The 23,106-nt window shown below is 37.7% G+C and overlaps 2 protein-coding genes across 3 annotated transcripts in view; both read left to right on the plus strand.

The window, feature by feature from the left end:
• doc2b (double C2-like domains, beta) overlaps positions 1-6,422 on the plus strand; it is a 68,093-nt gene extending 61,671 nt beyond the window's left edge. For both annotated transcript variants that reach the window (XM_077504021.1, XM_077504022.1), the window contains 2 exons: positions 2,528-2,624; positions 2,712-6,422. In XM_077504021.1, the coding sequence (XP_077360147.1) occupies positions 2,528-2,624; positions 2,712-2,845 (231 nt within the window). In that variant the 3' untranslated portion in view covers positions 2,846-6,422. The remainder of the gene's footprint in view (positions 1-2,527; positions 2,625-2,711) is intronic.
• A 1,719-nt stretch (positions 6,423-8,141) lies between these two features.
• On the plus strand, positions 8,142-21,704 carry castor2 (cytosolic arginine sensor for mTORC1 subunit 2). The gene is made up of 9 exons (XM_077505274.1): positions 8,142-8,465; positions 12,648-12,718; positions 13,426-13,619; positions 15,666-15,798; positions 15,886-16,009; positions 18,403-18,513; positions 18,589-18,671; positions 18,785-18,879; positions 18,957-21,704. Exons 1-9 carry the CDS (start codon positions 8,353-8,355, stop codon positions 19,017-19,019), a joined length of 987 nt encoding a protein of 328 aa, XP_077361400.1. The 5' UTR covers positions 8,142-8,352; the 3' UTR covers positions 19,020-21,704.
• Positions 21,705-23,106: the final 1,402 nt, after the last annotated feature.

The following is a 23,106-nucleotide window of genomic DNA, read 5'->3' on the forward strand; positions in this document are numbered from 1 at the left end:
TAGGGTTAAATGTATTTGGACAATTTAAGGCCTCCCCTGCTGTTTTATTTTTGCTTTAAACACCAATTCCGATGGACTTAATTTGTCATATCCCACTAATTTTGTTTAATATTATTTAAAAAAAAAAAGGTTTCTATTAACAAAATCCTCCCCTCTAATAGATGCCTCCCACCATCTGCGTTTTAATTTTGCTTTCATCCCAGTTACTTGACATAATTAGCAATATGCCACTAATATTGTTTAACATTATTAATTTATACAAATAAAGGCCTCCACCCGAAGACACCTTCTTCCATTCAGTTTAATTAAATGACAGTACTGCTAATATATAATGTTGATTCAGAAAATGCTTTTGTAAAAATAAAGGCTTCCTTCCTAATAAATGCCCCCAGTTTAGCTTAGTTTCACTAAACAAACATTGTAATATACAGCTAGTGATGAATATTATACGGAGAGGGTGTTTACATTTTTTCACTTTATTTGTAACGCCAGTTCAATTCAACATACATTTGGCATGCCATAAAAATGTCTTTAACATTGGTCCAAAAAATGTTTGTAGAAATAAAGGCCTCCTTTGTAATTCACTCCTCCCTCCATTCAAACTTTGATTTACTTTTCACACCACTTCAGTTACTCTCAACATTACTCATAATATATCACTGATTATGTTTTAATATTATTATGGAACAGATTTGTATCAATCTGAAAACAACATTGGTGCAGTGGGCAGGTGGAGCAGGTAGGAGCCAACCGTCCCACCCACCCCTCCCCCTAGGCCAAAGCCACTCAAAGGCCAGCGGCTTGACATTTGCTTTGACATTTTTCCCCACTCGTATTCCACCATCACCTCTTGGCCTTTTGCTTCCGACACAAACATCTCGCTCTGCTTTGATATTAAAGCAATGTAGCAAGCTTGACTTTTACAACTCGTAAATATACCAGCTACTTTTTTCTTGGCCCTGGGAAAGCTCAAAGACGCCCCTGACCTACGCAACATTACATTTGTGTACCTCAAATGGTATAATGTTCTTCACTGGTGTAGTACACCTGATTCTTGTCTTTTGAACCTACCAGGTTCTTTTTTTGGCCCTGAAAAGGATACAGGTGATAGTTTACCTTGGAATACAACATTAACCCCTTTTAAGGTGGTGAAAATTGCACCATTTGAGTACCACGGTTCGGTTCTGGGGTTGTGTCCTGATTGGTTGCCCTCACCGACCTATCCCAAAAGGTGGGGTGATACCCGGGACTCTTACTGTAACTGGAATCGAATCATTAAGTTTATTATGGAGTACTTCAACTGATCCTGTTGATCTGATGAGAAGTTTTCAGGTTTGGTATGTATCGACAAACCAGTAGGTTTGGGTTTAAAAAAATCAAACAATCGATATCAAATCTATTTTCCTTTGAATCGATTATTTTAATATCTCTTTTTCACAAAAATTCAGAAGAAAATAAATTTGAAAGTCTGATTTTTTTTCCTTATTGTTTTCTTGAAATTTACTGTTCACATGAATTTAAAAGTATTTTTGTACATTTATGAATGACCTGACTTATTGCACTTTAAGGCCATTCAGAATCTTTTAGGAATCTTTTTTTTTTATCTAGTTTTTATATTTACACTTATTGAACTAGAATTATGACAATATTTTCAGCTCATCCTTGCTGATGTCAATCTTTGTGTAACACGTAAGTGATTATATGTAGGGATGTTCGATACCACTTTTTTTCAGACTGATACCAATACCCTCAGTACTCACCGATAGCGATACCAACTGCCGATACCAGTAGTACATTTTGACAAATAAAAAAATCACTAAAAGATATTTCTAAACAAATATATTTCCTTTAATTTTGACAAAAAAAAAACAGCACAGTCACCCTTCAATATTCTTAACACTCAAAATAAAACACAAAAATGCTCTTTTAGTTTAAGATTCACAATTTTGAAGTATTTCTAAACCGGTGAAGTTTTGGTGAAAAACTGCTGCAAGCTAGCGCCAGTTGCAGGCAAGGAGGACTCACTTAACGTCTTCCCCCTCTGCCATCGGTCGCTTGTACTCGGCTGCGTCACGAGTACTCGAGTACTTGAAAAAAGGCTGGTATTGGCCCGATACCGATACCTGGTATCGGTACTCGCCCATCCCTAATAAGATGTGTCACTTTCATCAATAAACTAAATCATTTAACCAGTTACTGCCTCTGCAAAATTTTATTTGGAATTTAATGTTTGTGGAGTTTTTTATCATGTCCTTGATTTTAGGAGAATTGATGTTCCATAATTAATTGAATTGATTAATTATGAATGAATTATTTAAATGTAAATTAAATTGATATATATAGATATAATTATATTGAAATAAATGTAAATATAAACGAATGAATTGTTATTATTCATTAATTGAACTAAAGTGAATGGAATAGAATAAAATTTGAATTGAAGGGAACTCTTGTGAATCGAAATTGAATCGATTGAGGAAATTAGAAACAATAGCCAGCCCTACTAACCAGTAACGCTTTTGCGTAGGAGTTCTGTTACGACATCAAGTACGCAGATCTCACCAAGAAGACCCTGGAGGTGACCGTGTGGGACTACGACATTGGGAAGTCCAACGATTTCATCGGTAAGTTTTGGAAAAAAAAAAAAAAACGGACATTAGTCCCACTTGGATGCAAAGATCCCGATTATTCACCTTGGTCCCTGATTCCAGGCGGCGTCTCTCTCGGCATCAACGCCAATGGCGAGCGACTCAAGCACTGGTTCGACTGCCTCAAGAACAAGGACAAGAAAATCGAGCGCTGGCACACACTGACCAACGAATTACCCGGCTCGCTAAACGACTGAATGTCCTCATCTTGCCATCGGACTCGTCAGACCGCACCCGACGACCGCATCCATCCTTCCTTTTCCTTCCTGCTCACCCTCGTCGCATCGAGTACCGGGTACATTTCCTCTCACAATAGGGCTCAAGTCAAAGTATCCGGACGCGGAAAACCTTTTGTTTGCATGTACAAAAAGTGACTCAAGGGGTTTGAGAGCCCTTTTCGCACTGCCTGTCCAATGTCTGTATAAACGCCACCGACACGGAATGAGGGCTTTTGCAGTCTGAGGTCGTACGCGAGCCGTAGCAGAGTTGTTGATACAGAACGACGTCACAGAATTGAGGGGCAAAGTCGACCCGGTAATTTTCCGGCTTCAGATGGAGTATCAATTCAGGAATGTTTGGAAGGGAATTGTGCAAATTACCAAGTGGAGTTTGCTACTTGTACCCTGTTGTGTTGAAAGCAATTGTTTGTCCAGCAAGTTTGCAAAGTCAAAATATTTCACTCTCTTCTGCATAAATGCGGAATAGTCGACTGGTCGATTTTCCGTTTTCTGAGGTAGTATACACAATCTGTGTGTCAGGTAGTTCCACGATGCCAAAAATGGGGTGTGACATGTTAACACTGAAAACTCATTTCATGGCGATATTGTCATGCCACTATTCTTCAGACACGGTACCAACATCAAGCCGGCTTTGGAGGTAGTAACAAAGCCTGTAAGAGAGGCTTTTTGAGAGATTGAGAGGTGTTCAAAAAAAAAAATGTTCCTGCAAGTTGTTGTTCCTGTTTTTCTGTATAAATGACCACGATGCGGAATCGGGGCAGGGACAAAGTTGACCTAGCAATTTTCCGCCTCTGATGGTAATATCAAAGCCGTAATATTTGTAAGAGATGGTGTAAAATGTCTGAAGTTACAACCTTTCTCCCTTGTGGCTGTTCAATATCAATGACGATGCAGAATGCGGGGGACAAAGTCAACCTAGCAACTTTCCGGCTTTGGTGGTAATCCCAGATCAGCGACACTTGTGTTTTGAACAACCAGACACGGACATGCTTGGAAGTGCAGCTGCCCAAGTTTGACAAATCTTGTCAGACCAGTTTCCGCATGTGGCCGCCGCTTTTATGTTTACGCGTTAACAAAAAGCTAACATGCTAACAAAGAAAGCATGTCTTGTTTACAGCCGCAGAGAAGAGCAGAAGAATAACAATTCCGAATTCCCGTCATGGACGTTTTCTCCTTTTTTTTTTCTTTTCTTTTAATGTCGTCCTCCACTGCAAAGGAAGCATTTCAATTCATTTGGCATTTCCAATTTTTTATTTTTTAAACAGTAGTGAATGTGAGGGGAGGCGAAGTTGACCCGGCAGTTTTCCGCCTTCAGACGGAGCATCAGAGCCACAACGGTCCCTTTTCGAATGCTTTCAAAGCCAACATTTAATTTGTCTTTTTGCCGTCACTCTTCCATATCTAGCATGACGTGGGTGAATGAAGGCATAGCGGCAGTTTTCCTTCTTGAGGGGGGTAGTATCATTGCCGTAATATTACCTTTAACCGTGCCTGTCAAAGCCGTCTTTTTTTCAGTGTCAGGCAAACTGTCAATATTCTGTCTTTGAAGGTAGTAATTGAGGCAAGATGGCACCTGTAGCCTCTTTCACACAACTTTGAAACAAGAGCATTTTTCCACTACTTTCAATGTCCCTGTTCCGAATAAATGATATGAAACGTGGGATGAAGTCAACCTAGAAATTTTCCGTGCAGTATTTGGACATCGTAATAAACGTGAGACTTGTACCTTTCATACATTTTTCCACCTTCCTCCAAGTAAGAATGAATTGAAGGGCGAAGTTGGCCATTTTTCACATTGCAAGGGAGAATCCGACGCGAGGCCTCACCCGTCGGCTCTCACACATTTTTCCGCATTTGACCCTCTCCTGGTTTGTTGTGGCAGGTAAATGGCACGTCTTCTGTTATGGCTCTGCTGCAAGATGCAATTTAGCAGAATGTATAACCCACACCAAGTGGTGTGAGAATGTACATCTCAGTGTTTCATTGTTGTCGCGATTTCAGGGCCCCGTATTTCATTGTTTTTTCCACACGAGACGCGCCAGCAACAGTTAAGTTAAAACAGGCCCGCGTGTAATCGGGACTCCCGTTTTGAGGCGAGTAGAAGCAGGGATGTGCGTGCCATTTTTTGGGGTGTGGCTTATTTATGAGTCTTGTCTGCAGTGTGACCTTTTAACGCAGACGCTGCCCTTATAAATGTGCACCGTGCGCCAACCGCCAACAAAGTGCAATGCAAAGACGTGCAAGACTGCCAGCCAAGCGCCTGGCATGTTTTTCTGCTTTGTGTATTTTATTTGGACTCAATTGTATTTTATTTTAAATGTTGTTTTATTTAAAAAAAAAAAAAAATTCCTATTTTATTGAATTGATTATTATTTATTTAATTATATTATATTTTATTACTTTCATCTTATTTTACTTGTGTATTTTTTTTCTTTATCTGAATAGATGTTGAATATATTTTATTGTATTTTTTATTTTTATTCCACGTAGGATTTTTTAAAATTTGTTCTTATTTTTATTAGATTTTATTTGTTATATTATTTAATTAGAATTATTTATTTTATTGTTTTATTTCATTAATTTGTCATGATTATATTAATGTAGCACATTATTTTTTTCAACTAATTATTTTTTCCCTTAGTATTTTCTAATTATATTTTAATATTTAAATTATTTTAAATGTATTTTAATTTCATTATATTTTTATTGTATTAATTTTCCCCAGTTACATGTTAGTTTTTCAGTTCTAATTATATTTTATTGTAACTATCCACCCATCCATCTGTTATCTTGAACCGCTTATCTTTTGTTTTAATTAATCATATGTATTAGATTTTTATTTAATTTAAGTATTGCATTTTTTTTATTTTTTATTTTAATGTATTAGAATTAATTATGCATTTTGTTGTTTCTGTTTGAAATCATTTAGTTTGATGCCATTCAGCTGGAATGGAACCTGGTTTTAACTTCCGTGTTTTTATTTTTTACGTTATTCAACCTTCATGCAGCCTCCTTATAGTTCACAAGGTGTTTATTATTATTATTATTATTATTATTATTATTATTATTATTACGATTTATGTTTCCCTCTACTATATATTGATGCCAATAATCCGATCTCTGGTGAGCCTGACCGATATTTACCGACTCAACACGACGATGTGATTTTTGTAAGCCGTCTGCCTTCGTATGCAAGCTCAATATTCCGAAAAAGAAAAACCACCAAAAAAAATGCATGTGTTCCTGTTTTTGTCATGAGATGACCTAATGTTTGATACTGTTTTCTGTATTTACACAAAAACAAAGGAAAAAGAAAAAAAAAAATGTTCAAACTGAATGCTCCAGTGATGGCAACGCTTTTTCTGGACTCCATTTTGTACCCGTTTGGCTGCCGTGTGTGACTTTGGTGTGAATTTTGTTGGTTTGTTGAATGTTTGTATGAGTTATGATGTCAAAGCATTATGTCACATTATATTTTGGTCACACTCAAAAAAATAAATAAATAAATAAAGTGGATCTGTTCCGTTTGCACCAAGGACTAAACAGTATTTTTCTGTTATATTTGGCATCCTCTTGTGGTGGAGATCCATATTGCAACCAAGTGCATGTAAGCACAAACAAGTGTAGAATTGGCCAACAATCGACCATATGTAAAAGTGCAGTTTTTTGCCATTTATGGGTCTGCCCGGGGCAAACTTGAATCGGATTTGATTTTTCAACTGGTTGTGACAAAACAAAACTTGAGCAACAATCGGTCCTGTGGGGACGTGCTGCCTGTTCACGTTGTTGGGTTCACTCGGTTTGTGAAAGGCAATCGTGCTGCACACCAGAGGCCTGCTTGGACCACAATATAGTAAAAAAAAAAAAGGGCACTTTTTTCCGCTGGACCGATTCAATTTTCTGCTGCACACCAGTGACCCCGGGCGGATGAAAAAAAATAAATAAATGACAAAATACGCAAGAACAACATTTCTCATCCGCCCCCTTACTTGGCTGAAGCCCCGCCCCTGTCTCTTTGAATGCAGGTTGTTTGTTTGGTTGAGTTGAGAGCAGCTGCTGACTATTCCAGTCGGAGAGCAAACACGAGCACCAGGCAGGCAAGCAAGCAAGCAAGGAGGCAGAGAGCTGCTGCCTCTGCCACTCTGCCATTCAGGACCTGCGACAAGCTGCCGGAAGTTGGAAGGAAGCAGCTTCCGTTTTGGTTGGTCTGGCTTCAAAATAAAGGAATCTGTTTTTATTCTCAACATAATCATATTATGATATCTAGGAGACCATCCGCATGGTAAGGGGTGGGTTTTAAGAATTAATACTTTTTATTATTATTATTATTATTAATAACATATTTATACAAAATTGATTTATGAACATATTACTTTATAAAAGTGACTGTCAGAGTTGCATTGAGTATGATTTATATTTGATAAATAAAAACTATAAATGTATTTTCCTGCGAAAACATTTTTAGAGCATTATTTTAAAAAAAATAGAAAATAGTAAATTTGATTTACTGATTTTTTTAATTAAAATATATATGAAATGAACATGTATTTAATTTCTATTATTATTCAATTAAAGTTAAATATACTTTGACAGCAAAATATAGCTACATTAAAATATATAATATGAACTAAATCAAATAAAAAATGATTTGATTTGATCATTAGAACTGAATATGCAACTATTTTTTTTTTTAATTAATTCTTAAACAAAATGACGTAAATACATTTTATTGAAATATATTTTTAAATAATTTAGAATTTGAAAAATTATATGAATTGGGTTTAGCTTTATTTAATTTCTTAAAAAAAAAAATCGAATATATATTTGCGAAATGTATTTAAGACTATTTTATTTATTTAAATCTGGTAAGTGCATAATATATTTTAATTAAAATATTTTAATAAAAATGAATACAATAATACACCTTCATTTAAGATTATTTATATTTTTAAACATTTAGATTTGCTAGTAATTTATATGGTTTTTTTTAATATGTTCAATTAAGAAATATATTGAGATTATTTATTTTATTTACAAAACGATTCAAAACATATGTAATTAAAACAAATAGTTCGGAAATATATTCAACAGTTATTACAAAGAAAATATTGAGTGGGAGACTTTTTTCTTTTTTTTTTAACTAACGTATGACGACGTTTCATTTTATTTTGTAAATCCTCCGACCGGAAGTGCGAGCGTTTCCGTCTTCACCTTGAAGCAGGTCCGTTTTTTCCTTTTTTTTTTTTTTTTTTTTTTTTTACCTCTTGCCTTCTTCCTCCCTCTCTGCTTCTCTTTCTGTCCCTCTCTCCCCCCCCTCTTCTTCTCCTCTTTCTCTATTTAAGACGACTTTAGACTATGCATTTATTAATGCCCCTGTTGTTTGCTTGTACGTAGCTTTCTAGAGTTGTTTTTTTTGTAGTTTGTTTTTCGTAGCCGCCCCCCTTTCCAATGAGAAGACGTAAAAGATGGAGCTTCACATTCTAGAGCACAGCTTGAAAGTGGCCAGTATAGAGAAGGAAGGCATCCAGATTTGCACTCACGGATTAATCAAACTCGCCTTCCTGGCCTCTAAAACCAGGTATGCTCATTCTTCTCCTTCACGCCGCAAAACCGGCTCGTCGGTGTTGGACTTTAACGGCAACGAGCTTCAAATATCCGTCATTTTTCAATGTGTGCTCCTAGTTTCCCGAGTTTCACTGAACGCATCATAATGCCGTTTAAATGTGTTTTTGTGCCTGTACGTTTGCTCGTTCTAGCTGCGCCTTTCCGGGGCCTTTGCTAGATCTGTGCCACCCGTAGCTGAATCGGCACCATACCGGCGTGTGCTTCGACATATATGAGTGTCTTCTACTGGACGCGTTCTCGTCAAAACTCCGTTATTAAAGCGTCGAAAGTGGCATTATTGCTAATGCGTGGCGTTCACGGACGGCGTTGGGGCTCGGCGAGGAGATGCTCGTCGTGCGAGAGGAGGCCTTAGCACTTGTTTTTGTCGCCAGGCTGTGATTAATTGTGAGCCTTAAGCAGGTTAAGTTCCTCTAAACTCACCATGTGAGCTCGCCAAAGCTTTTCTCCAAACACATCTTTTGTCTCAAATGATTCATTCGTGACACGTTTTGATTTTCCCCATCGGAACAACTGGGAAGCAGAAATGATCTCTTATTCCCATGTCAGAAGTGTTACCTTCACGCAACCTTCATTAACCGTACAGGCAAGTTGAAAGCAGACGTAAAAGTACTCACATTCTGTACTTAAGTACAAGTCAGCCCCTGTACTTAAGTTAAAAAACTACAAGTACAAAACAAAAGTTAAGATTTGAACATTTACAGAAAACCAGCACTCTTTTTTTATTTATTTATTTATGGATTTATTTATTGATTTTTCTCATACCCATTGGTATTTGTCATTGATTTGGTAGAAGTAAGTTAAAAGTAGCTTGGAAAATTGTACTGTAAGGAGAGTTTATTTTTACGTTTAAGCTTGCCTTACACGTCTCATGTTAAGAGCTAACCTTGTTGTCTTAATAATAATCTCTTAATATTAAAATTTTTGAATTCTCATATAAATTTTTTAAAATAAAAACACCTCATTCTTGGAAGATTGCAGCTTTTTTTTCCTCACAAAAAATAATCCATTCTTTCTGTTAATAACATTTTTCTTGAAAATGTAATTTTTCAAGGACTTAATTCTTGTAAGATTGCTTAAGATTGTATCCATTTAATATACAATTCTGTTCTAATAATGATTCAACTTGGTGGAGAAAAAAAATGTGTATTTGATTATAATTCTCTAGCAGACGTGTGTGACATTTTAACTACCCAATTGTTAGCATTAGCTGTTAGCATTTTATTGTCTTTGTTTAGCAATCAGGTTTTTATTTAAAATGCAGTGAAGCAGCAAAATGCAAAGTAGTTAACTTTATTAAAAGCAATAGTCATCCTTCCTGTGTGGGCTTGATCTTAAAATGCCCCCCCCCCCCCCCCCCCCCCCCCCCCAAGGCCTTCTGACCACCCTCCCTCCACAAATATTTGATGTAATTAATGTTCCCCCGGTCACTCAGAGTTCAGCAGCGGCAACAACAACAACAAGGCTCCGTCAAAGGGTCCTTGTGAAGTTCCTTACATGCCCCGGGAATTCCACTAACGCCGAGGTTCAATTGGCTCATTAGCGGGAACCGAACGACATCATCGGAAGGGCAATAACAATTTGAGATGGCATCAACGCTCATTTCGACATAAGCCGGCCTTTTAGATATTTCTGCGGATGTCATGTTTGGACACACTTGTGTCGTCGCTGGCCTGCCGCGTGGGCCCACATGATGCTTTTTATTGCTTGCGTGACCTTGGATGAAGACACACCCGCAATAGTCAAACAACAACTGATGGCTCCCCAATTTGTTCAAAACATCTTATGTTAAGAATTCATGGGAATAGGAATCAAAACGTTTGCACGAAAAAAAAAGTGTGTGAAATGAACAGGAAGTCCGCCATTTTGGTTTGAAGCAGCCATTTAGCAATCAGTTCCACAGACTACAACAAGGGAAGAATTTTTTTTTTTAATGTTTTACTTAAAAAGTAATCATTTTACAGTCAGATTTTGTTTTTAATTAGTTGTCTTTTTTTTTTAAATCCTGAAAAAGTTAAACTTTTAAGGAAAAAAACATTTACAAAAAATATGAGACTCCGTGAACAAAATGCAAAAAAAAGTTTAAATTGCAAGAGCTAAGTAAGATTATTTATTTTTTTTCAAATTGTCTTTTTTTTTTTTTTTTATCCTACAAAAGTACAAGGTTTTCATATTTAAAAAAAATAAAAAATTTTCCTTAAAAAAAAAAAAAAAGACTGCATGGAAAAAAAATGCAAAAAAACTTTTAAATTGCAAGCGCGAAGTCAGTTATTTATTTTATTCCCAAATTACTTGTCTTTTTTTTTTTTTTATCCTGAGAAAGTATAACTTTTATATGTATGTATGTGTATATATATATATATATATATATATATATATATATATATATATATATATATATATATATATATATATATATATATATATATATATATGTGTATATATATATATATATATGTGTATATATATATATATATATGTGTATATATATATATATATATGTGTATATATATATATATATATATATATATATATATATATATATATATATATATATATATATATATATATATATGTGTATATATATATATATATATATATATATATATATATATGAGTCGTGTTTTTTTTCCCCATGTAACTATTACAACAAAAATAGTACTTTTTCGATGTGTAATTATATGATAATTTTTTAAGAGAAAACAGCCAAATGTTTGAAATTAAAAATTGTGTAGTACTAGTTGTCGTAGTAGTAGTAGTTTGCTGTTAGAAAACTAACCTTTACTCGTTTTAGTGTATGTTATAAAGGTCCACAAATGTGGAATGACCTGGACAATGATATAAAACTTTCTTCTTCTTTTCCCTTATTTCAAAGAAAACTGAAACATAACTTACACAGGAGATATGCATCTGATGATTTTGTGGCCTGATTTCTGTTTAGTTTCTTTCTGCATTTGAAATTCTCTTGTGCATGGAACAGAGGTTATGGGGGTTATACTTCATACTTGATACACCTGTAACATGAACATAGTTTTTCATATCTGTCTCTTTCCTTTTCCTTTTATTATTTTTTTTGAACATATAAACAGATGAACAGCAGAAATAAAACAGAAAACAACAACAATCAAAAGAGAAGAAAATCCCAATAAAATAATCATTCAATCAATCATAACTTACATGTTCAAAAGGGAGTAGGAAGAAGTTAAAAACTTATCTAGTCCTACCCCTTTTACTCAATATATTTAAACTTATTTCATTATTAATACAATTTTAATTTACTAATTATTAAAAAAATAATAAAAAAATAATAATAATAATAAATCTCAAGATTATATTGGAAATTATTCTTTTTTTGTAAACATGATGGGCATATCTTTCATTACAAGTTGTAAATTGCATGGATATCAACCTAATTGGGGTTGCAATGTAAATTGTGTTGGTCGTGGGTTGTTGGACCCCATTTTATAAGCTTTAAGCTTCAGAGGGAGTCCATTTTTCACAGTGAAATGATTGCTTATCAATAGTTTTTGTCTGTATTTGAACACACTGCGGAAATAAATAAACAAACAAACCACGTTGTTGGCCAAGTGAGTCCACAATAAATCAGATTTTTGGTGCCTTAACGCACTCACAAATTCTTGTGAGTGTAATTGTATTAATTTAAAAAAAAAAAAATACTGAACTCGAACAATACTGGCATACTAGTATAGCAGCTACATTAGTGAGACAAAACTGCATGCTATGGGTACGACCACTGACAATTGTTAGTTTTACATCCATAGTACAAGTAGCTTTCAGATTTCAACTAGTGTGCAGTTTTACCGTAGTAGTAGTAGCACAGTAGTAGCATGAAGTTTTCCTACTAGTGTGCAGAAATGTCATGCAGTATTGCGTCATTCCATTAGCGTACTGAATTGTCTTAGTAGAGAGGACAAAGAGTACATGAACCTCAGTCTTGTTATCAAGGATATTGAATAACTACTCAAACGGGTTTCCAAACACACTAGTAGTGGGAAAATATTACTAGTGAGACATGCTTTCAACTAGTGCGCTTATCAAGGATGGGGAACAAATGCTAACATTGCTAATATTAGGTTGTAAGTCTGTGTTTGACCCGTCGTCATCTCCCGCCACGCAGGTGCAAGTTCTTCAGCCTGACGGAGACGCCGGAGGACTACACCATCATCGTGGACGAGGAGGGCTTCAAAGGTGAGCCTTGGGGTGTCGCCGCGGCAACAGTGACATCATCACCGCCCGTGCTGTGTAGCGGTCAGTGGGGTTACGGCGGCTGTTTGGGCGAGCGGCAAAGTGTTTGAGCACACTTTGTCGCTAATGGTGGCGCTCCACTCGCTCGTCAGTGAGTGAGTCCGCGTGGTCGCGCACCTGACCAAATCTCCTCCGTTACCCTGGAGACCGGAGATGGGGGTGTTTCTTTTTTTTTTTTTTTTCTTTTTTTTTTTTCTTTTTTTTTAAGAGCGAGAGAAAAGCTTGATAAGCATGATCTATTGTCGTTTAGACCAGTGGTTCTCACATTGGGGGTCCACAAAATAATTATCAATTAGCAATAAATAGGGGGTGCATGAATAGTCCTTTTTTTAGTGAAAATCTACAATATACTAAGTCCATATAAAAAAATAATAATAATTTTGCCGTCTTTTTTTCCAGTATTTTTATTTTTGGTGTGTTAAAAAAAAAAAACAAAACTATTTCTCTTAAAAAAAAAAAAAAAAAGTCAATTTTATGTAACCTTACGGCTTTTTCGCATTTTTTTTCCCCAATGTCATTTTTTTTTTTTTTTTCCCCAATGTCCTTTAGAGGTTCATAGTTATATTCAATCAGTAGGGAAAGCCCCAGTTAGCGTAAACCGCTAGGTGTGCTACACAGTCTTCATTGACTGTCTCCCCCACCCCCTGCAGAGCTGCCCGAGTCGGAGCACATCAGCGTCGCCGAGGCCACGTGGCTGGCGCTCAACGTGGTGTCGGGCGGCGGAAACGCTTCCAACTCGCAGCCCATCGGTGTCACCAAGATCGCCAAATCTGTCATTGCGCCCTTGGCCGACCACAACATCTCCGTTTTCATGCTGTCCACGTATCAGACTGACTTCATCCTGGTGAGTGGCCACGTGCGGGAGCTTGCAGAATCCCTGCGGCAATTTTCAAACTTTGACAACTTTCCGGGAGAATTTAGGAGAATAAATGGTTATGAACCAGGACTTTTCCAAAATTCAAGGTTGGTTCTTAACTCATTAACTGGCAGCCATTTTCACAGAAGCAACCCTCTTCACTCCCAGCTCTTTTACTGTATTTGGACTGATTTTGCAAGGCCTACAGAAAACATGGAACCTACCAAAAGAAAGATTAGTCTCTTTTTTTTTTTTTTTTTTTTTTTTTTTTTTTCCCGTCAGTGAAAAAAAGGTAATTTCAATCTTTTTCAATTTTGCAGCAATAAGCATTAGAATATAGCTTCATGTTTCATGTGAGTAAATGAGCTTTTTTTCGACATGGCCCTGGTTGATCTCTTATACTCTGTTGCCGCCTGCTGTAACTATTCTTTGCAGTTGAGACTGCACCAAAGCCTTCCGTATGCTCTAGCATAAAAAAAACGCATAAATAAGTCTTTGGGACTTAAAACGTTTAAAATAGAACGTTTTTATACGTTTTTGGGAGCAAATGAGTTTAAAGTTAAAAATAGTAAAGCTGTCAAAATTAATCGATTGATTGACAAGTAATTGATTCGCAAATGAATTGACAACTATTTTAATAATTGAGTAATCATTTGGAACCATTTTTTAATTCAAAAGGTGCAAATCCTCTGAATTCAGCATATCAAGAGTAATTGTTGACTAATTTCTGTAGTCCTTCATAAAAGAAGACCGATTATCTTCTGTGTTGAATCAAAATAAGACATTTGCAAACATCAATCCCCTCCCCCCTTTTTTTTAATCACTATACAAATGAAATGTGTGAAATAAACACCAATCACTGGTTAATAAACCAAATAATCCAAATCAAAATAAAGTAATTAGGAGGGTGAAAAAAAAAACGCTTTTTTATATACACTTTACTGAAAAATTAAAATGAATCGAATTAATTGATTGAATAATCATTAGATTAATCAATACTAAAAATAGTGTAACTAAGTATAATATATATAAAAGACAATATATCATAATGTGACTAAAAGCACAAGTACAGTGGGGAAAATCGTCAAGGAATGTTTCGCCCAGGGTGCAAATCTAGCCAGGGCCACCAGGGTCATAAATTACAGGAAATATGTCTTGAGGTCTTGGTTTTGAGTCCGATCTTGAAACCACTTTAGCGAGCTCTTCATACTGTTTGCGTATCAGTGCCACTTTTGTGGTTCTGTGACCATTTCAGTTTGGTATAGGAAGAAATCCTCTCTTAGCAAAGCCTTGGTCTCAATGCTTCCAATTTGTGGTCTTGCCTTCCTTTTAGGCTTCATGGTCCGAAAGTCCGGCACATTTCAGGGTACTGACGCACCCCATATAAACTTTTACCACTTTTTCGGCCAACCGGCTTGAAACTGATCCATGACTGAAACATATTGAAGGGACTATCTTAGAACGCTTGCGTTTCTGGTTGAGGGGCCTTAAATCACAGAAATTGCGGAGATTGCAGTTGAGTGAAAAGTCAGTCGTCAAGGTCATGTTTTCCTGACACAACTCAGAACCGCTCTTCGTTGGGTTACAGATGCATGCGATGATGGTGTGCCCGTAACCCTCAACTTGGCTTTATGAAGAAATCCTCTCTTAGCAAAGCCACGGGGGGTCTTTGGATTGCCTCACTGTCGGGGGGTGTAAAAACAACAAAATCTGTTGAGCGGCTCTGCTGCAGGAAAAAGAAAATGGTGTCAGTGTTGACAATCTGTTACGTAAAAGCAGCTCAGGAGCTCGCTCGCTGGAATTCCAGGTATCGTACGTTTGTCGGTTTCCTGTCCGGACTCTGGACAGATGGTCCCAATTACTGGATTGTAAAATACCCAAACGGGTCTTGTGATATATATACTCTCTGAAGTCAGACCGTTTCTGTTTCATGCAAATGAGCCACTGCACAGTCTGTCCCCCAGACTTGGTCCCCTCTCTAATCGTGTCGTGAGCGTGCCAACCCGGGACTGACCGGACCGTTATCGCCTTCAGGTCCGAGAACGAGACCTACCCATGGTCATGCACACACTGTCCTCGGAGTTCACGCTACTGCGGGTGGTCAACGGCGAGACAGTTGCCGCCCACCACCTGGGGGTGACCAATGGCTTCGTCAAACCCAAACTCGGTATGTCAAGAGGATTCGTCGCATTTGTGGTTTTCAGTTGCGGCTACTAACGCTGTTGACATCAAACCCCGCCCCTTCCCCCTCCAGTGCCGCGTCCAATCATCCACCCGCTGTCCAGCCCGAGTAACATGTTCTGCGTGACCAGCCTGGATCCAGACACGCTTCACTCGGTAGCCACCCTGCTCATGGATGTCATGTTCTACTCTGGAGGGTAAGATGTTTAAGGTTTGGACTTGGGACTTTGTATTAGGGGTTTGGGTTTAGGTCCTTGGGGCTGGAGACTTGCAGGTTTTGGATGTTTCCCTTCTCCAACACACCTGAAGCTCACCTCACAGGCTCTGCATAAGCCGGATAATGATCCTGTTGATTGGAATCGGGTGCTTTGGAGCAGGGAAACATCCAAAACCTGCAGGATTCCGGCCCTCGAGGACCGACTTTGCCCATCCCTGGTTTAGGGTGTATGGTTGGATTACAGTTAGTTTCAGGGTTTCGAGTTACAGTTGAGGTGTCAGAGGTTGGGTTTCGGTTTTGGGGATGGGTAAGGGTTTAAGGCAGGGGTGGAAGAACTTTGTCCTCAAGGGCCCAGAAACCTACAGGTTTTGGATGTTTCCCTTCGCCAACATACCTGAAGCTCATCAACAAGATCTGAATAAGCCTGATAATGATCCTGTTGGTTGGAATGAGCTACGTTGGAGCACGGTAACATCCAAAACCTGCAGAACTCCGGCCCCCGAGGACCAGGTTTGCCCACCACTGGTTTAACTACTAGTGCTAAGGTTTCCCCGATTCCGGTCCTTGAGGTATGGAGTCCTACAGGTTTGAGATGTTTCCACCCACTAGCACACCTGATTCATATAATCATCTCATCAGCATGCCTGATAACAATCATGATCTTTAGTATTAGGTGTGTTGGTAGTAGGGGTGGGACAAAAAAACAATTCGACCGAACCATCGTTCGTCAAGGGGAGCTAAACGGCCGTATCGGTAGCAGACTTGTCAACCGATACAAAATCCGCCGGGAATCCTTAGATACATTGCTTGTGAAGCTGTGGACCGGATATCGCGTTGCTGTGAATCGGTTGCGAGTGAGGCTTTATGGTTTTCATAACAATAGCAAGAGTTCTGCACCGTGCTCTACTTGTTTTGTTTACATTTCAGTAGCAGCACTATTCAAGCTACTTCCGTGTTTATTTACAGAGAGCTAGCAAAGTAGCGCTCAGAGACGCTTCATTCCCCGGATGTTGTAAACATAATGCAAAGACGTTACGCACCTTGGGGGGGAGCCTACCGTCAACGCCGTGCTCACGACACGGCGCGCGTGCGCACTACGAGTGACAACATGCAACAGTGGAGACAGTTAGCAGAAGCCAGTGCCGTACATCTCGGTATTTCCCATGGCTATCGAGTCCTCTCGGTGCACTTGTATGTCCCGGGCCGGCGTTGGTACTGCGCGCGAGCCAAAAAGAATAACTCCCGTGACGATCCAATGCATGGATTCAAACGACACAGGTATGTCCCACAGCCAACACACCAGCTAAGCTAAAAGCACACTGCAAGTATCTCATTTCTCAGTTTGTGGCTCCCTGTCAATGTCTACAACTAGCATGAGCCGCAGGGAACTGAGACGTGCCCGCAATTACGTCATCAAACTCAAAATGAACGACAGCCCAAAAAACAAAACAGAAACAGTAGTGATTCCGTGGTCATCATCGTGTCTCAGATTAAAAAAACAAAAAAGATGTCATACATTAACCAAAAATGAATGTGATGGCAAAGAAAAACAAAAATTGTTAAAAACAAAAATTGTTAATAAAAAGGGAAATGCACTTTTGGAAATATTTTTGGATATATTAAGTTGTTAAAATGTGTTTGATAGATTTATTGTTCCATAAGGTGGCTTCATATTTCTTTTGGCTGGACGGTAGGTTTATTTCATGTCTTAAATTTATGTTTCTGAAATACTTCACAATGTGGACATATTCTGTTTAATTGTGTTGGTGTCTTTTTAAAGGTTACATTTTTATATTTCAAATTGAATTATCAGCCTTTTGTTTTCCTGATCCTGATTTTGAATTAAAAAACAAAAAATAATTATAACTGTCAATAACAACTAATAAATATTTAAACTGATACATTTTTCAGTCATATCGCCCAGCCCTTTGTTCCGGTCCATTTAAATAATTGATTCAATATATAAAAATATAGAAGACATTGTTGTTGTTCTTTTTTTTTTACACATTTGTAGATACTGTAAAAAAATTGTGGTGTTTTAAGATTGTTTACAAGCAACAAATGTCACTATAAGTTTTGAATATTGAAATTAATAGTATCGAATCGAAAATTGTATCGTTCCCAAACTTAATCGAACCGTTCTGTTCTGAAAGATGATCGTTTTTCAATCGAATCGCAACTTGTGTATCGAGATACATATCGAATCGGCCTCATGTCAGAGATTCCCACCCCTAGTTGGTAGGCGGAAACATCTAAAACCTGCAAGACTGCGGACCTCAAGGACCGGAATTGGCGAAGCCTGCTTCAAAAGCATTCGTGGTTAGGGTTGATTAGCTTTGGGATTCCTTAGGTTTAAAGCTTGGCTTATTTCAGGTCGAAAGAATCGGGCGCATGCGGCGAGGATGCCAGCCACATTCGATTCTTCTCCTTCTCGCTCATCGAAGGTTACATTTCGCTGGTCATGGATGAACAGACGACACAGAGGTTAGCGGCAAAGCAACGGCTAGTTAGTGCACATTGGCTGAAAGCTGGCTAAATTGCTGCAACTTTTTCCCACAGGTTCCCAAACAACGTATTGTTCACCAGCGCTTCTGGCGAACTTTGGAAAATGGTCCGAATCGGCGGGCAACCTTTAGGATTTGGTGAGTTTGTTAGCTTTACTGAGCTAGCGCTTCCAAATTAGTGGTATGTTGCTATGTGTGTGTTTTTTTTGTTTTTTTTGTTTGTTTTGGTTTAAATTCATGTATTTTATCAGACGAATGCGGCATCGTGGCTCAAATATCGGAACCCCTGGCGACAGCTGACATTCCAGCGTACTATATTAGCACCTTTAAGTTTGACCACGCCCTGGTGAGCTTGCCTATCCGAGCGCGTCTTTTGGGGGATCGGGTTCGTGCTTACAAAACAAGTATGCCGTCTTTGTGCAGGTTCCTGAGGAAAACATCCAGAGCGTGATCGGAGCGCTGAGGACCGAGAGCAATCTGGCGTAGCAAGGATGGGCGGGGGAGGGGACGGTTGGGGAGTTTTAGCGTTTGTAAAACTGTCACGAGTTAATTAGTGGACTGCTGCGGATCAGCTTGGAGTGAGGCACAAAGGGGATTTTGTCGCTCAGCCATTTTTCCGTCGTCCCTTTCCATTTTTCCTTTTTGATGCCAGCTGAGAGCACAGCCCCGCCCCCCCGCTGGGCCCCGCCCTGGTAGTTGTTGCTGCTTCACATGCACCTACTGTGTTTGTTACAAACCCCCACCCCCACCCCGCCCCCCTAGTGGAAGGATGATGAATGTACTCGTGGAAGAATTACTACAACAAGCTTTTTGCAATTTTTTTCGATTGCTTATCATGTTTTTGTCTAATTTTTTCACAATTTGGGTTTTTTGGGGGGGTGGGATTTTTTTTTCTTTTATTTCCTAAATTTTTCACTGTTTCCTGTTTGTTGTTTTTTAACCTCAGAATTTTCTGGGGTGTTAATTTTACTTTTTTTGATTACTGTATTTTAGTTGGTGTTTTTTTTTCCCCCCATTATTTTTGTATTTTTTCTAGTAATTTCTTTTATTAATTTCTCTATTTTTTTCAATTTTTCCTATTTTTATTTTTATTTCTGTTCTTTTGACTTTTCTCCCTTCTTTTTTTTCATTGTTTTCCCCTCAATTGTTTTCATCAGTGCCAAAAAGGTTTGTTTTTTTTGTCTTTCTATTTGAATGCCTAAAGTGATGATGCCTTTTGTTGTGCAATCCAAGGCCGCACCGCGCTGCGTTCGCCGCCGTTAGCGTGAAATTGTTGATCCATCTCAACAAGGATTCTTTGTTGTTTTTATTTCCATTTTTCTTTTTTGTCGAAGCGCTCACACTGCGAGCAACCGTCGCTTCCCTCCCACCGCTCGGAGGATTTTGACGTAAGACCATCTGATATTGACAGTGGATATGTAGCATTGATAGTTTGTTGACTACTTGATAGCGAAGGAAAAAATTTACCTAACTTTTTTTCCCCCCCGCTTATAACGTTACAATACAGAATATTAGCAGCGTAGTTCCTCAAATATGTGTTGTTGTCTCCCCCCCCTAACCAGATAATGCTAACTTTACGTTCAATTTTGAATGTTTGGGACTTTTTGCCTTTTCACTTACTGTGGTCGTCGTCGCTGGTTAGCTCTCAAATATCGTACAAGAATTTGGAAAGGAAAAAAAGTTTGATTTCTTTTTAGCTCTGTTGTGAAACTGGCAAATTCCCTGAAATCGGGCAAAGAGGTTTTATTCACTGTGTGCTTACGTTGTTTTGCTGATTCACACGCAAGGCAAAATATGTCATCCAGTAAAAGTTTAAAAGTTAATCACTAGCTTGTGAGTTTTTTTTTTGTTTTTTTTTTCCCCCCCAGGATTGAATTCTCACTACAATTTAGGTTTCATACATCAAAGTCTAAAATATCATAAGGTTGAACTTGCTTTATTTTCTTATCAGTAGCTTAGCTTAACTCGGTAACTAGTTTGATTAGACGATTAACACGATTAACAAAAAATGTGAGCCTGTATGACTGGCTTTTATTTTATTTTATTTTATTTTTTTGTGACGGATAAATAAGTTTGCAGAATTTGTCAAATGACATGAAAAAGCTCATCATTAGTAAGTAAATTTCGCTTATGTTCTTATAAATACACAGCTAGGAATAAAAAAATAAAAATAAACTTGATGTAACCCAAAAATCTGGCCTGGGTTTGGTTAGTAGCGAGGATGACGTTTGACTCAATAAGTAATAAACTAGATTCTGTTTTTTTAGCGTTGCCAAGTTCTTCCGTTTTCACTCGGGAAAATGCACTATATAAATACAGGTTGTATACGCATGAACTCCTTCTCAATATACACCTCTGGGCTTCTATTAATGTGTGGTGGTGATTTTTTTTTCCTAAAAAGCCTGTATTTTGCCATTTTGTGTTTGTTTTATCAACAGCGGGACGTTTTTTTGGACAGACAGTTGTTTACCCCTCCAGCCAATCACAGAGTGGGGCGTGGTGGGGGGGGCGTGTCACTCACTGTCTGCAAATGGGGCCGGTTGAATTTGTCGGCTGCATGACGTAACTCTCGAGGCAACTTGACAACACACACAGATTTTTTTTTTTTTCTTTTTCACTAAGCTTGTCCCACTGTTGACAAAACAAACACAATATTGCAAAATACAGGCTGGGGGGGTGTGGGGGTTTAGGAAAAAATCACCACCACGCATTAACAGAAGCCCAGAGGTGTAGATTGAGAAGGAGTTCATGGGTATACAACCTGTATTTATATAGTGCATTTTCCTGACTGAAAACTGAAGACCCCGCCTTTAAAAAAAAAAAAAAATCCAATAAAAAGATAATCAGTAGATTTTACAGTTTATGATTTTGCCATTTTTAATCTGTTGTATGTAAATTGCACGTTTCTTTTCTTGCAGGGTTTCACTAAAATGCAATTGCCACTTACAAAGCAAGGACCATGTGCCGATTAGAGTAGCTTCTCCCGTGAAACTTGCGTGTGCTACTAAAAATTTCATATGTAAGTTGCACCTTTTTTAGTATTTTTTTGCAAGCCAAATGTTACACCAAAGAGAATGGAATTCACCCATTAACAGTTGATTGGCTTTGCGTAGTGGTATTGACAAATATTTAATGATTTAGATGGAAATAATCTTTTTTTTTTTTTTTTTTTTTTTTTTTTTTTTTTTTTAATCCATATAAATTTAGCCACCACTATTGTGCTAATCTGAAATGTTGAAAATTGTCTTGCAAAAATGGAATTGACCAGCAAACACTTCGCTTATCTTGAAATATGAAACTGACATAGGCTACTACAAATGTCATACATCAATTGGTTAATTTTTCTCGCTGTTTACACACAAAAAAAAGGAATTCCACTTTAAAAATGGATTGGCTTTGGACCAAAACAAAGAAGAAAAAATTGCCATCTTTGGTAACTAACATTGCCCGTTTTTTTAGCAATTTAAATGAAAGATAATCTATAGTTAGTTTTGTTTTTATAACTCTACCCCAAAATATGATGTACAATCATTTAACAGGTCTATAATGTTATACATAATTGCATTGATTAATTTTCTTGCAAAAGAAACAAAAACATGTTTATGTTGTCGCCAAATTATTAGCCCATCTCCTTAACTCTTTACTGTACTTTAACACTTTTTCCCATTTTATTTCCCCCCCCCTCAAGAATCCAGAAAAGGTGTTAGCATTAGCAGTGACATTGTCGTTGCTCCCAGTGTTGGCGTTTTTTTTATTTTTTTTTCCTTAATGTATTACTGAGCCACTTTTGTGACGAGAATGACAACGTAATAATAAGCTAGCACACCTTCAGTGTGTATTTTCCGATCTTTGAAACTCCGCCTCCCCAAACATCCCTCGACCAATCATCTGCACTTTAATGCAGGTTGGCCCCGCCCCCAGCCCCAAAACAGGCCTGCTGAACTGAAAGAGTCAAAACAGGAGATGACTATTGGTCTTAAACATTTACTGATAATGAAAAATGTATTTGTTTTGTTGTTGTTGTTGTTAATGGCTGTTAGTTTCTTCACCTTTCAGACCCGACTAGTCGATAACATTTTTTTTGTCAGTGTTAAAACTCAGAGATCATTTCTACTGATTTCCATTTCAATGCAATTTTCTTTTTGATTTGGAGCTTTTTGTGCGTGTGGAAGAATTAAAACCAGCTTTTTTTCTTTTATTTGTGACTTGGTGTGAATTTTTATTGTCCTCATTATGATCTGTTCCCAATATATACTTTAATCAATAAAACTGGTGACACTGCAGCATCATCTAATTTGTATTTTATTTTCATTTAAAATATCTATATATATGTATATATATATATATATATATACACACACACCAAAGCAAAAAAAAAAAGTAGTGACGTAGCAAGAGAAGCCATCTAAGCCCAGCTACGTTTTGCAAAAACACACTTGAGGTCATTGTTAGAGTCCGCAGTGGAGCGATCCGCCCCACTGTGGCAGTGCGCTGCATGCAGGGCGGGGGAGCCAAAGGGTCCGATCCTGTTGAGAGCAGCTGCGTTGACTGTCTTTCTATTCTCCAAGCAAGG

This window comes from Festucalex cinctus, chromosome 18, assembly GCF_051991245.1.
Source record: "Festucalex cinctus isolate MCC-2025b chromosome 18, RoL_Fcin_1.0, whole genome shotgun sequence".
Classification (NCBI taxonomy): Eukaryota; Metazoa; Chordata; class Actinopteri; order Syngnathiformes; family Syngnathidae; genus Festucalex; species Festucalex cinctus.